Source organism: Magnolia sinica, chromosome 6, assembly GCF_029962835.1.
Source record: "Magnolia sinica isolate HGM2019 chromosome 6, MsV1, whole genome shotgun sequence".
Lineage (NCBI taxonomy): Eukaryota > Viridiplantae > Streptophyta > Magnoliopsida > Magnoliales > Magnoliaceae > Magnolia > Magnolia sinica.
Window position 1 is genome coordinate 97715955 of NC_080578.1, and position 14154 is coordinate 97730108.

The following is a 14154-nucleotide window of genomic DNA, read 5'->3' on the forward strand; positions in this document are numbered from 1 at the left end:
ATTTGATAAAAATAAAATATATAGAAAAAAAAAAACTCCTACATATGAGAAACTAAATGGTTTATGGTGATTAATGTCTGATTAATTATTTGATAAAAATAAAATATATAGAAAAAAAAAAAACAAAAAAACTTAAGGTCTATCTAAGATAATAATAAATATAAATATCACCAAATTAAATCTCATCGCAATTCTACTAGTCCCTTTTCAATTGGGATTTTATTTCATAAATTTATTTTTTTACTCTAGTCTCACGTCATACCATTCTACCTGCCTTCAAAGAACCTTGTCCTTAATGTTTGTTCTTATCTTTTATTTTTTATGGGAGTGTCTCTTACTTTAGGTATCATTGAAGTAGCATTGGATGTCGGTTGCGTATCCTCGATGTGATGAAGCCATTAGAATTTTTCTTCCTCTACATTGGCGTGATTATGACCACCAAAGTAGCAGGCTAGAATATTTGAACCTCAATCTCTTACTGTAGCCCTTTTCATTCGTTATTCGACTAGATTTGTAAGCGGCTTGAAATTAGTGTATTAGTCAAACGGTTTCCATTTGTTGTAATTTTGAGGTGTGGGATCAAAATATTCATATAGAATTGGTTTGAAAGGGACACACAAGGCCTTTTATGAAATCGACCCATGGTAAAGTTGCTTGCATTTTCTTGTACCAATGATGCTGTTACTTCACATCTTGCAAATGAAATGACAGTGATGTAACCTTTTGATCTTCTAACTTGTTTTGAAAGTTGAATGTTGGGTGCGATCGCCACCAACCTTTGGAAAGTTGAGACGTGAGTACCTTGCTTGGATCGGTACCATGCTGTCGTTATTGGCCCACCGTTGGATCCACCTAGTTCAATCACATCTTAATCATGGGTTCTATCTCTTGGATCAAGTGTTCAAATTATCTCTGATATTATCGCAATATATTTGATATTATCTTTATCTCCAGCTCAACGATGCCAATAATGTTGGTAGCATCAGAAATTCCAGGTATTAGCAATGTATTGCTAAGTATCACCAACATACTAATATTGCTAATGTAATCACTAATATTTTTAATTATGTAAATTTTAGGTGTCGCTTGTATTGCCAATGTATTAATATCGCCAATGTATCACCAATATTTTTGATTAAGTAAATTCTAGGTAATACGTGTATCATAAGTGTATCGATCATATTTCAATAATATCACCAATGTATTGATATCATCAAAATTTTATTTATCAGAAAAAATTTATTTCAATTTATTTATTTTTTTTTTAAGGCACACGGTTGTTTGTAGTGTTCAATTTGTCATTCATAATATTAATAATATTTTGACATTATCAATATCGTAACATGCACGATATTGAGACCACAATCTTTTGTTTCTTTTACAACTGTTGATGATTTTTTGGAGAAATATCATGTGTTGTTGATAATTTACAATATTGATGGATGATTACGGAGAATATGGATATTCACCAAGTAAGGAATTTTCTTTCTTTCTTCATTTTTTTTTACAATATATATATATATATATATATATATATATATATATATATATATATATATATATATATATTAACATCTCCTAAAGTTTTGCTGAAAATTCCACCATTTTCCCCATGTTTCCCCACATTTTTAATTATCATCAATCTCATCAACAATATCGATATTGTTTCCTTATCCCTAGCCAGCAAAACTTGTAGCGATACTGATACTTCGAACGCTGCTCGCATCCTTGATCATTGAAAATACCAATTGTTCAAATTAGAGTCTTATGGTGGATAGGGTGTCTTTGATCTCATGCAATAACCTGAAATCCGCCGACTCCATCTATTGAGCTCCTGCGGTTGGTGAGTTCGGGCATCCCAAAGATTGATGCTTTGATACAAAATAATACGGGCATTGCTCCAAAAGCTAAGAACAAGTGCTTGATCTCTTCGAGGGGAGTCTACATTCTAATGCAAGATACTTAATGGTTTACATCAATAAATTTCTACATTATTATTTAATAACAATTAAATATTAGGAAAACTCCTTGATCTATCTAAAAATAAGATGCCCCAAAGTAAAGATTTATCAAAATTTTGGATATTCCAAAGATAGCAATAAATAGAAAATATCATCCTATCAAATCTAATTCCTATCCCACTCAACTGGAATTTTTAATTTGAATACTCTAGCTTAGCATATCAAAACAATTCCCATCCCCAAAAGGTTTTTATTGGAGGGAGTTCTACAAAAGATCCTTAAATTTTCTGATTTTTCCTGAAAAGCCTTTGACTAGTACATGACTAGAAAATCAGAAAAATTGAGAATCCTTTCAGTCGGGCCTTGTGAAAGTTCCTAGTGTGAGCAAAAGTAACCTGGTGGATCTTATGAAACTGCCAGCCAAGTGGCTTTCAGTTAGAAAAGGTAACCTAGTGTGAGCTAATGTAGCTCTGTTCAGTTCTTAAGTTGTGGACTGCTTTTCAGGTCTAGATTCCCATGATGGTTCAACACCATTTTGGAAATGGTGGTGACTCATCGGGTGTAACACAACAAATCGCACCTACCAAGCAATCCAAAACAAAGAAAGTATAGTTGAAGAGTCCAATCCACTATCATAGGAGTTGATCCCTAGTTTTCATCCAGGTTTTCACTACATGAGTGGCGTAGTCTGCATGGAATGGCACATCATATGCATGGCTCAAATGTCCTACACCAAACCTGTGGCTCATATATGAATCCAAAAAAGACAGCTATAACACAAAAAGCAAATCATAACTGTCAAACATAAACTCAAATCTCACCTTCCGGATCGAGGTTAGACCAAACTCACAAACAAAAGCCGGATACAAGATTCTAGCTAACCACAACCATTACAAAGCAACTCTGAGTTCGAGCATACATTTACATATTAAAATTTTATTTTTTATTTTAAAAAAGAAAAGAAAGAAAGAAAGAAAAAAAGCAACCCCACTCTCGAAAGGAATCTGGATCCTTCGAAGAACCTGACTGTAGAAATATATAAATAACACCACGAACTTCAGTGTGTCACTTCCAACTCCATCAACAGCCATCTCCGAATGTTTTTTCAGCCCCACCCATTTATCTGAAGTTTTAAGAAATAGCAATTGCACACGAGTGTTTTTTTTTTTTTTTCCACATAAACCTGTAACTTTGTCGATTCGCAAAAACTGTACAATCATTTGAGCAGGCACCACAAACAGCTGGGCCTCACCTATTCAGTATCACAGCGAAACAACAAAAAACTAACTAAATTACAGAATATTGCAGCACAAATGAGCAGCTACAGAGCAACACACATCTACCATCTTTAGAGTGACACCTCAGGAAGACAGGATGAGGCAGAAGAGAGGGCCAAAGGGCTCGGGACACATTTACAGAGCAATACACACATCTACCTCACACAAGATTCTGGGCCAGTGGTAGACATCGACGAGATCCATACCACATGCTGCACCGTGTAAGAGCCTTGCTCCAAGACGAACTGGACAATCCTAAACCCTTAAATTGAGGGAAAGGCCACTGCTCTTGTTGGGAAGATTGTCTAAAAGTAGCTTGGCCATTGGCCCATGGTCCATACATCGCGTGGCCTGCTGGGTAAGTGGTCCAGATCTTTGTACATTGATACCACGCCGCCATTGGAATTCCTGCCCAGAAAAAGTGACGTCAATCGGCATTCCTTGAGTCGTCCATCAAACTAAAAGCGTACAAGAATGGCCATCTAATGGGATTGCCTGATGAATGGCTCAGATATCACAAACGTGTAGCATTCCTCTTCCTTTCTCACTAACTAGCACTCCTGGTTTTACTCACATATGATTTCAAGTGGTAATCACTCTTAATCAGCTCACTGCTTGGGCATTTTCCAATGGTTCTGGTGCTCTACAACTTGCTTCCACTACAAAGACATCAAGAAATCTTCAATGTGCTCTTAAACCTCAGAACTTCCACCAAAGAATTTCCAATTACCGAGGTCCCCAGCCTGTTCCCTTACCGATGACGTTCGAGAAGTAGTTGTTGTAGTTCAGAAACTCCCAGAAACGGCAGTGGCCAAATTCGCTGTGCTTGGGAGATTTGAGATAGAAGATGTACAGTTCCTTCAGGTTTTTCTCAAAGGTTTCTTTGATGGCAAGTACCTGCGACATCATAGTTACACACAAAGTAGCATTTTAGCTGTAAACAAGACAAAAGACAAGAAACCAAGCGTCCTGGAAAACCCAAACTCAACATGCTGACACATCCATGCGGTTATGCGATAAATTGAAAGATTTACTTTTGAAAATAAAAAGAAAGAGATTATCAGATTAGGGCATGTTTAGATATAATGAAATTCGAGAGAAAAATATGGAAAAAACAATGATTATTTCCATGGACACTCTGAAAAAGGGATTCCATATTTATGGGGCCTGTTTGGATAGCAAGTAGAATTGAATCCTCAAATTCAACAGATGTAAGTCACCTAGCTTCTTGTGCCAGAGAATCTGATTGTGGATTAGTGTAATGATTACTTTGTAGAATCCTTGAATCCAAACAGTTCAACTGTCTTTTCAGTGGAAAACGATTTCCATTTCCACAGATTCCGCGTTCCAAACATGCCTTTAATAATATTGTCTTACATAGATGTCTAGAAAAATGCACCTCAGTAAATAGATGCACGTCAGACTATAGAAGTAGTATAAATTAAAGAAGAGATGTTCCCATGCTCTTCGAGCACACTACAAGTTGTAGCACTCCTAATTGCACTGGGACACTTGGACAATCCGGGGTGTATAGGTTCAGCATACATGTCGTTTGGCTACAAAGTGAAAAAACACACTGATGAGATGATCCAATTCATCCACAAGTTGTCCTTTACTATAGCCATTCATGATGGTGGCCGACAAATAGATGGCTCAAATTGCTGGTCAGTCCTACTTTTATTAATGATCTTTACCATCCATAGCTCAGATAGTCAAGTGTTGTGCCAGTGTGATTTTTACATGGTAGCCCATGAAATGTGTCCAAGTGTCCTGATGCAACTAGGAGAAGTATAATTTATAGTTCTGTGAGAGCACTTTATCATCTCTCATTGAATAAGAAAGACTAAGAACTTTTTATAAGCAAAAACTATATAAATTATGCATTAAAAATATTCTAAAAAAACAAGAACAAAGATTGATTAACATCTTCCCAAATCCCAATAGCTGTGCCAGCATTTATCAGGCTGTTGACGTCCCAAGTACTTCACAGGAATGTGTACACATGGATGTGTATTCATGTAGAGGTCGGTAGATCTGATAGTAATAGCAGTATTAAACCACATTTATCAATATCAGTAGGATTGACTCTCTCTGTGTGTGTGGGTGCATGCGTGTGCCCGTGCATGTGTGAAGGTCTCAAGTCCAACCAGTTGGACCACAAGTTATGGTCCACCCAGAGGATAACTTCCAAACTATTGAATGAGTACGACATCCAACCCTTCGAATTGGTTGGGACCACCATTAGGGTCATGTGGTACAAAAATCAGTCACATCTATTCATCAGATGGGCGATATAAGAAATAAGCAATATCCATTGATAAATAGCTAAATGCAAGTGTGGTCTACTCAATGAGTGGATGGGGCTGATTTTTGCATAAGGACATCCTCATAGGAGGCCTGACTTATAGGATGGATTAGATGTTGCACCTACATGAAAGGTTGGAAGTTATCCTCATAGGAGGCCTGACTTATAGGATGGATTAGATTAGATGTTATCCTCTTGGGGGACCGTAAGTTGTGGTGTAACCTGTTGGACTTGAGACCTCTCTCTCTCTCTCTCTCTCTCTCTCTCTCTCTCTCTCTCTCTCTCATCCTCTGGGGGGACCGTAAGTTGTGGTCTATCCTCTGGGGGGACCGCAAGTTCTCTCTCTCTGTTATCCTCTGGGGGGACCGTAAGTTGTGGTCTAACCTGTTGGACTTGGGGACCGTAAGTTAAGTTGTGGTCTAACCTGTTGGACTTGAGACCTCTCTCTCTCTCTCTCTCTCTCTCTCTCTCTCTCTCTCTCTCTCGATACACGCGCACACACACACATGCAATGTTTTAAATATCGACGATATTGGTGGATATATCCCACGATATATCTTGCATCCCACCTGTGCGATACGAAATGCACAGATAGTACTGATATATCTCACATGTTCAATCCGGTGAGCATTTTCAATTTCCGATCTTTTTTTTTTTTTGTTGAAATCATGTTAAATCAGTGTGTCAAATGGTTACAAATCAATTGGTTCTTCATGTTTTGCATGAAAAATCATGGAGCTAGAGCTTTGATTTCAATATCCATTGGTTCTTCAAGTTCTCCATGTTTTTTTATTTTTTCAAAAATTTCCTTCAATCAGTTGTCAATTGAGACTAATTTCGAAGTATTTAGGAGTATTTGATTAAAATATCATCATATACACTATAATTTCGAAATTTGAGTGTAGTGTAGGTGGTCCGATTTGGGAAAAAATGGTAAAAATTTGATTTTTTTCCCAATTTCTCCTAAATTGCTTACAATGTTGCACTCCAAAAATGAAATCAAGCATGTACGAGGGCTGATCTCCTGATTTGTTAAGTCCTTGTCAATTTTTAGAAAATAAAAATCTTTTTGAATTAAATATTATTATTATTTTGAATTTTCCTTTCAACTAGCCATCAATTGAGACTAATTTCAAAGCACTTAGGAGTGTTTGATGAAATGATCATCACATACACTCTAAATGTTATGCATTCAATTTGAATATAGTTGTATTAGTTCAATTGGAATTCGCATAGCTTAGGACACTATACAAAGGAAACCTATTATGTGCACCTTTTTTTTTTTTGGAATGTTATGATTTAAATGTGTCTATTAAGGTCTTTTTTAAAAAGCAATCCCTGAAGTTTCATTTTAAAAAGTCGACAATTTTCCCAATGTTTCCCAAAAAGTGTGATAAATTACCCGATACAAATGATATATCCCGTGCGATAACTGATACGCATCTGTATCCCAAGGATGCAATACGTAACGCGATACCGATATTTCGAACACTGTGTATATGTACATATGTGTGTGTGTGTGTGTGTATGTATGCTTCTATTGAGTTTTGAAGAATCACATACGTATTGTAAACAAGAACTCTTGTGCTTTGTGCACAAAATATGGCTTTGTTATCTTTTAATCTTTGCTTTGGCCAATTGCTTATCTGCATGCATGCCTTTTATTGCTTGATCTACTATGAGTTGAGTTCGGTTTTTAGATTCCACCATTTAGTTGGGGTTTTTAGACTGCACCATTGGGTTTCAAAGCCTTATTCAAGCTTCAATTGATCAATGGCATCGGCAAACAGTTCGAATCAACTGAATATTCCAAAGTTTGACAGGAGAGTTTCGAGCACTTGATGATCTAGATGCAAGTCCCATTCTCATGCGTCTATTTGGAATCTAGTTGTGTGGGTATCAGGATATTTGGAATGTCGTCAATTGTAGAGTTGTAGAACCGACGGATCAAGCATCTCTCAATCAGGTACAAAAGGAGGTGTTGAGAGAAAATTGCAAGAAAGAATAGAAGGCCCTCCATTCTATTTGCCAGATGATGGGTTCAATGGTTTTTGAGAAGACTGCAAATGCAGGAATGGCCAATAAAGCATGGGATATTTATTAAATTCCTAACAAAGGAGTGGAAAAAGTTAAAAACGGTAAGGCAGCAAACCTTATGGTGATAGTTCGAGTTTGTTGAGACAAGAAAATTAGAATCCATATTCAACATCACGTGAACATTGCCCTTGTGAACCAGATGAAGGCCAAAAGTGAAAAAAAAGGAAAATGTTATGATAAAAAAATCCTTTGAACTTCAAAATTGCAGTTCTAGTAACAGCCATCGAAGAGTTGAAAGATCTCACCACCATGACGATTAATAAATTAATGTTTTTGTTGCAAGCCTATGAGCAGCGGATAAATGAGACATTTGAATGTGTTGGAAGAAGCACTCAAAGCCAGTTATTCTTGAAGAGTGAGAAGGAAGAATCTTGCAGTGGAATGGGGCTCTTTTTTAAAGGCTGTTGATGCTTGTAATTTAATTTCTGAGTTTGGGCTGTAGTTGCTGTCCCTGCTTGAGGTTTTTCTCAGGCGGTCTTTAGTAATAGAAGTTTTGTTACATGGTGCAGGCAATAGAGGCCAAAGAGGTAGAGGCTTCAGTGAGAGGACAAGGAAGATTGAGTCCTAGCTAACTTCGAAGAGGAAGATGCACCAACACAAATCAGAGGTACAGAAAATCACGTGTTCAGTTCCACAATTGCAAAAGGTACTGCCGCTATAAATCTGAATGTGAATTTTGTTACATCTAGAGATAATGACTTGCATGCTTAAGTAGTGAAACACGATAACAAAGAAACGACTATGTTATTAGCACGTAACATTATTGAACAAGAATATGTTAACAGATGACAAGTGGTTTCTTGATACAGGGTGTAATAACCATGTGTAGCAGAAATGAAATGTTTTGTGAATTGGATGAATCAATTCACTTGGAAGTAAAGTTCAGATAACACAAAGTTCCTATTGTTTGAAAGGGAAAGATATCCATTTGTTTGAAGGATGGACTTCGTGAGTACATATCAGATATGCACTGTGTCTGGGCTTTATCAAAACCTTTTAAGTGTGGGTTAGCTTTCAGAAAGAGGATACGAATGTGATGCGGACATCAGGTCATTCAAAGTATATCAACGCAGGAGACGTGCGTTACCTGTGTCAATGTGGTTAGATGACGGATATGAGTCGGGTCTCTACAGGTTGAAGACCTTACACATATGTTCGTGACATGTGTAAGTTGCTTAAATGAGACATTTGGACCGTTAGATCGCGAGGATGGTGTGATCGGACCGTTAGATCATCACAGCTCACCTTCATTACACCACCTTCACGGCGCTATCATCGGGGCCCATAGGGCAACTTAAATTTGAATTTAGTTTATGAAAGTTTTGAGACAGTTTGTGCACAATTTTTGTGCGAATTTCTTTTTTAAAAAACTTTTTTTAGTAGAGGTATTTTGGTAATTTTATGTAATTACAAATTTATAAAGGTTGTCCTAAGCCTAAAGCATGTTATATTATGTTTATGAAAGAAAAAAAAAGAGCTTTTTGCTTCTGACAATTTCGTCTTCGACTTCCAGTGATTGGAAGAGGGCGTGAGGCCCAGGGAAGTGATTTCTCATCCCCTATTTCTTCTCCTTCTTTCTTTTCTCAAGGTACTCTTTTTCTTTAACCTTATTATCTTCCTTTTCTCCTAAAATCTTTAGATCTAGAAGCCGAACTTGTTTCTTTTTATCTAAATCATTAGATATCAAAAGATTTTCATCCCCACATAAAACCCATCACCCAAATCTAAATTTGAAGAACCACCAATTCTTTTCTGAATTTTTCAGATTTTCCAATCCAGGAAATTCCTATTTTTCTGTATTAGAAAATCCACTTGGATCGTTAGACCGACCTATTGCAAGACGAAAGTTCTATCTTTCACCGGATCCAACTAAAATCAGATTTTAATATTCAATACTTCGTGTTTGTGATGGATGGCCATAATCAATGCTATATTAAGCTTATTTCTTTCTTGTGTTTATGATGTATAAGGCTGATATTTTATTTGTTTTTTAAGATTGCATAAATCTACCCCTTTCAAATACCATTCTCATTTAAGGTTGGATTAGGCCGTCCTACATCAGAATAGAATCTGCAAGATAAATGATCTTCAAAAGAGGCTAGTTGCAAAGGTACAAATGTTTGAAACCATTTTTTATTTGAACATTCAGCAGCAAGTGTGCCTTGCTTAAGTTCTTTGCTTAAAAGTGCTTTGTGGTTATGGCACTTGAGATTTGTACATTTGAATTTGGTGCTTTATAAATGCTAGAGAAGAAAGAATGGTTTCTGGTTTGCCGATCATTGATGTTCCTAATAAATTGTGTAAGCACCATGCCCTTTCAAGGCAACACGAGAAAGCCTTTCCCGTAGGAAAATCAGGGAGGGAATTGAAGCCTTTGAAACTGGTCCACCCAAGTAAATGTGGGCCCCTAGAGTTGATTCCAATGGGAAGCATACGTACTTCCTGACTTCCATTGATGACTTTAACGGAAAAACTTGGATTTACTTTCTAAAGAAAAATTTTGAAGCACTAAAATTTCTAAAGAGTTTTAAGGCTTACCATATAAAATTTGAGTGGTTTTATATAAAGGTGTTAAAAAGTGACAAGGGATATGAATATACTTCAAATGGCTTTGTTGAATCATGTAGGGTGTTTGGATGCAAGGAAATGAATGGAACTTTTGATTTGCAGGCAAAGGGAAAGAAAAGAAACAGGTGGAAATGAAAGGAAGTTCCTATTGTTTGTTTGTTTTAGTAATTTTTTAATCAAAATTGGGGCTATTTTCAAATCTATTTTTTGGGAAATAAAAAATAAAAAATTCCATAGGAAATTTACATGGTTGTTGTTGGCATGTGACATATATGGGACACTTGAAATTGAAGACAAAAGGTGGGAAATGTGGAACACTAGCACGTGGGACATGTGGGACACTTGAAGATAGACTGTGGCATTGTGGCACGTGGGGACTTAAAGCTAGACAATGGCATGTGAGGCACATGATGCCCATTGGCAGACATTGGGCACTCGGAGATGGACAGCGGCACATCGTCACATGTGGCAAGTGGAGATGGACGGGCACTCGGAGATGGATGGTGGCACATTTGGCACATGGTGCATGTGAGGCACTTGAAGACGGAATGACGGACAATGGCACAAGTGGGACACTAGCACATGTGGTGCATGTTGGGCACTTGGAGGGAGGCGGTACATATCGCATGTGACATATTGACACATTGGAAAACCTCTTTCCTATGAGTGTGGGAAATACCGTTCCTTTTGGGGGTGAGAAAATAAATGGTCCATTTTTAGGAAAATTCTTGTTGTTGGAAATGCCTTTCTTACAAAGACATATTTCACAAGCATAGGAAAGTAGTTACATGGTAAAGGACCTTTCTTTCCAAGAATCAAAACAAGCGCTAAAAGGTATAAAATCATAGCGGATGAATAGGTACACTCCTCAACAAGCGCTAAGGTAAGAATAGAATCATGAATGAAATGGTTCGAGGCATGCTTCATTCAAGTCCTTGCCTAAGCAACTTAGGCAGAAGCCGTTGCATGTTCCATGCACTTTCTAAACAGGCATCCGACAGAAATGTTCAATATAAGACACCAAGAAGGGGCATATAGCCGTCAGAAGGCAAATGTGGGCCACTTTTGAGTGTTCAAGTGTGTGGCACATGTACATGATGAGAATAAAAAGAAACTCAATAAGAAGGCGAGAATTGCACCTTCATGGGAATTGGGATACAATAGTGACACAAAAGGGTATAAATTATATGGCCCTAAAAATGGCAAGGTAATTGTTAGTCACCAGGGCTGTCAATGGGATGTGCCTAAGGTTGTCTCAGTCCCGGATTTTGAACTTTTTGGGCCAGGCCATCAGGCTAGGCCTATTCAAAATTTTGCATTTCTAGGCCCAGGCTCAGCCCATTGACAACCCTATCGGTCATGATGTTACCTTTGATGAAGAAGATAAGTGGACATGGACTAGTGAGGAAAAGAAGCAGATGAATCTACACATGGAAGATGAAACCTATGTATGTGATCAAGTCGAAGGGCAAAGTATGCAACCTGCCAATGCACCTTCATCCATTCTATCCCTTATACAGGAGGGGGCGCTTCATTGCTTGAGCATCCTCATTTAATGCTGGCACATTATCAGGATTATATTCTCACTATTGATAATGATGCTTCTAATTAAAAATTAATGAAATTTTCTTTGTTTGCAGATCCCAATCCCATGAACTGAGAAGAAGCCTATTGTGATGACAACTGGCTCAAAGCTATGGATGAAGAAATACATGCCATTGACATTCTTCTATTTGGGAGCTTACCGTCTTCCAAGTGGGAAGAAATCGATTGGTGTCAAGTGGGTGTAAAAATGAAATAAAAGTACAATGGAGATATGGATCACCTAAAGGCAAGATCGATTGCTAGGGGGTACAAATAGAAGCAAGGTATCAGTTACTATGAAGCCTTTGCACTGGTAAATAGACTTGACGCAGTTCATGTGCTAATTTCTTTAGGCTCTCAAAATTGTTGATTTTTTTGCTTTTTCAAATGGATGTAAAATCTGCATTCTTATATAGTGTGCCTGAAGAAGTGTATGTAGAAGAACCCAAGAATTATGTGAAAAGGGACTTCAAAATAAGGTCTACAAATTGAAAAGGCCTTACATGGCTTGAAGCAGGTGCTTCAAATGTAATAGACTCAAATTGATGCTTATTTTCATGAGCATAGTATTAATGTCTTATGACAATACGTTACATGTCAAATCTAGAGAGAATAGGGATATGCTTGTAGCATGCTTTTACATGGACTACTTTATTTTTACTAGGATTAGCCCGAAGATGTTCAATTAGTTCAAAGAGCTGATGAATTATGATCAACCAATTTGAGATGACTGATATGGGACTTATGTCATATACTTTCTGGGTATTGAAGTTGTATAGAGGTGATGGCATATTTATCTTGCAAAAGAAGTATGACAATGATGTATTGAAATGGTTCAAGATGTAATCATGCAAGCCAATTCAAACTTCTGTGGAGGAAAGGCTGAAATCGGTTAAAGACGTTAGTGGAGAGCTTGTAAATCCTACATATTTTACAAGGTTAGAGTTTGAATGATAAGTAGGTTTATTGAGTCTCCTCATCAATCTCACATGCAAGCCATGAAATGGATTTTGAGGTACATCAAAGGTAACCAAGATCATGGAATTTTTATGCATCCATTCATAAGGTTGAACTCGTTTGCTATACAAATAGCGATTCGGCAGGTGATACCAAGAAGCAGAAGAGTACTTCAGGCTACACTTTTATCTTGAATCATGAATGTTTTCCCAGTCATCGAAGAACCATATGTTTTCTCTGTTGATAGCAGAAACGAAATAGGTGGTGGCCACTTACCTGAGCTGAGTCACAGTCAAAACACTCCAACAAAGATCTTATGTGATAAAAAAATGGTGATCACATTAATGAAAAATCCAGTGTTTCATTGGCGAGGCGAGCTTATCAACATCAAATTTCACCTCATTCAAGGTCTTGTGAAAGATGATGAGATAGTGACACAATTTTGTAAACTGAAAGCATTTGTGAACTCGGTTTAACGGGGGCTGATAGAAATAGCAAAGTCAAATTATGTTTCTCAATATGAGTTGGATTTAATCTTTAGCAATTAGCTATTCTACACTGGTTTATTAAGTTGTGTGGGCGTAAGTGTAACAAACCTTATGAAGAATCCCTATGCATTGTAAATGAGAACTTCTTGTGTTTTTAATGCACAAAATATAACTTTTTTAACTTTGAGGTGTTACCTTGTCCAAGTGCTTAAGTACAAGCCTTTTATTACTTGATCTATTGAGAGTTTGTGTTGTTTCTTTAGATTCCAACATTGAGTTTGGGGTTTTGGATTCCAACAAGCTCCACATGCACTGTTACATGCAGCGAACATGATGATCTAACAACTGTGGAGCATCAAAGTTGTGCATAAATGGCACCCAATTTGACAATGACCAAATGCAAGGAAGAAAAGGCTCATCAGGAGGGATACGTTAATTGTGGACCTTTGGCAAGTATTTTAAAACCATCCATTCTTTCCATACAGAAGCAGCCAATCAGGCCGACCTGACGAGTGGCCTGCCTGATTTTTCGCATAAGGTCATCTTCATCCTTGGGGTCACCTTATACACCTCCAAGTGTCCCACACACTTTCCAGGTGGGTCCCTGTCCTGTGCGTGCATGGATGCACGTGGCACCTGCAAGCCATATGCATATGACAGGTTGTGCTCTTATTGATACCTCGTAGGGATGAGTTGTGTAGACCACGTGAGGTAAGGGCTGGTCTAAGAGATTTGGAAAAGATGATATGGCCCTCCTGGAAAAATGGCTTTATCGATTTGGGATAGAGGAAGACTCTTCGTGGCATAGGGTTATAGTAGAAAAGTATGGGTGCCAAGGAAGATGGGGAGTCATGGACCCTTCTCTATATAGAGCTTCATGGGTATGGAAGGGAATTTCTAGGTTAAAGGCAGTGTTT

General features: G+C 37.6%; 1 protein-coding gene across 2 annotated transcripts in view; it reads right to left on the reverse strand.

The window, feature by feature from the left end:
- Nucleotides 1–2744: 2744 nt before the first annotated feature.
- Nucleotides 2745–14154, reverse strand: part of LOC131249199 (uncharacterized) — a 50860-nt gene continuing 39450 nt past the window's right edge. The window contains exons 14-15 of one of the 2 annotated variants that reach the window (XR_009172711.1): nt 3813–4135; nt 2745–3646 (exon numbers count right to left, since the gene is read on the reverse strand). Coding sequence is in view for 1 of the 2 variants with exons in the window: in XM_058249822.1 (XP_058105805.1) it covers nt 3965–4135 (171 nt within the window). In the remaining variant the exon portion in view is untranslated. Of the gene's footprint in view, nt 4136–14154 lie in introns of both variants that reach the window. The other variant, XM_058249822.1, reaches the window with a different exon arrangement.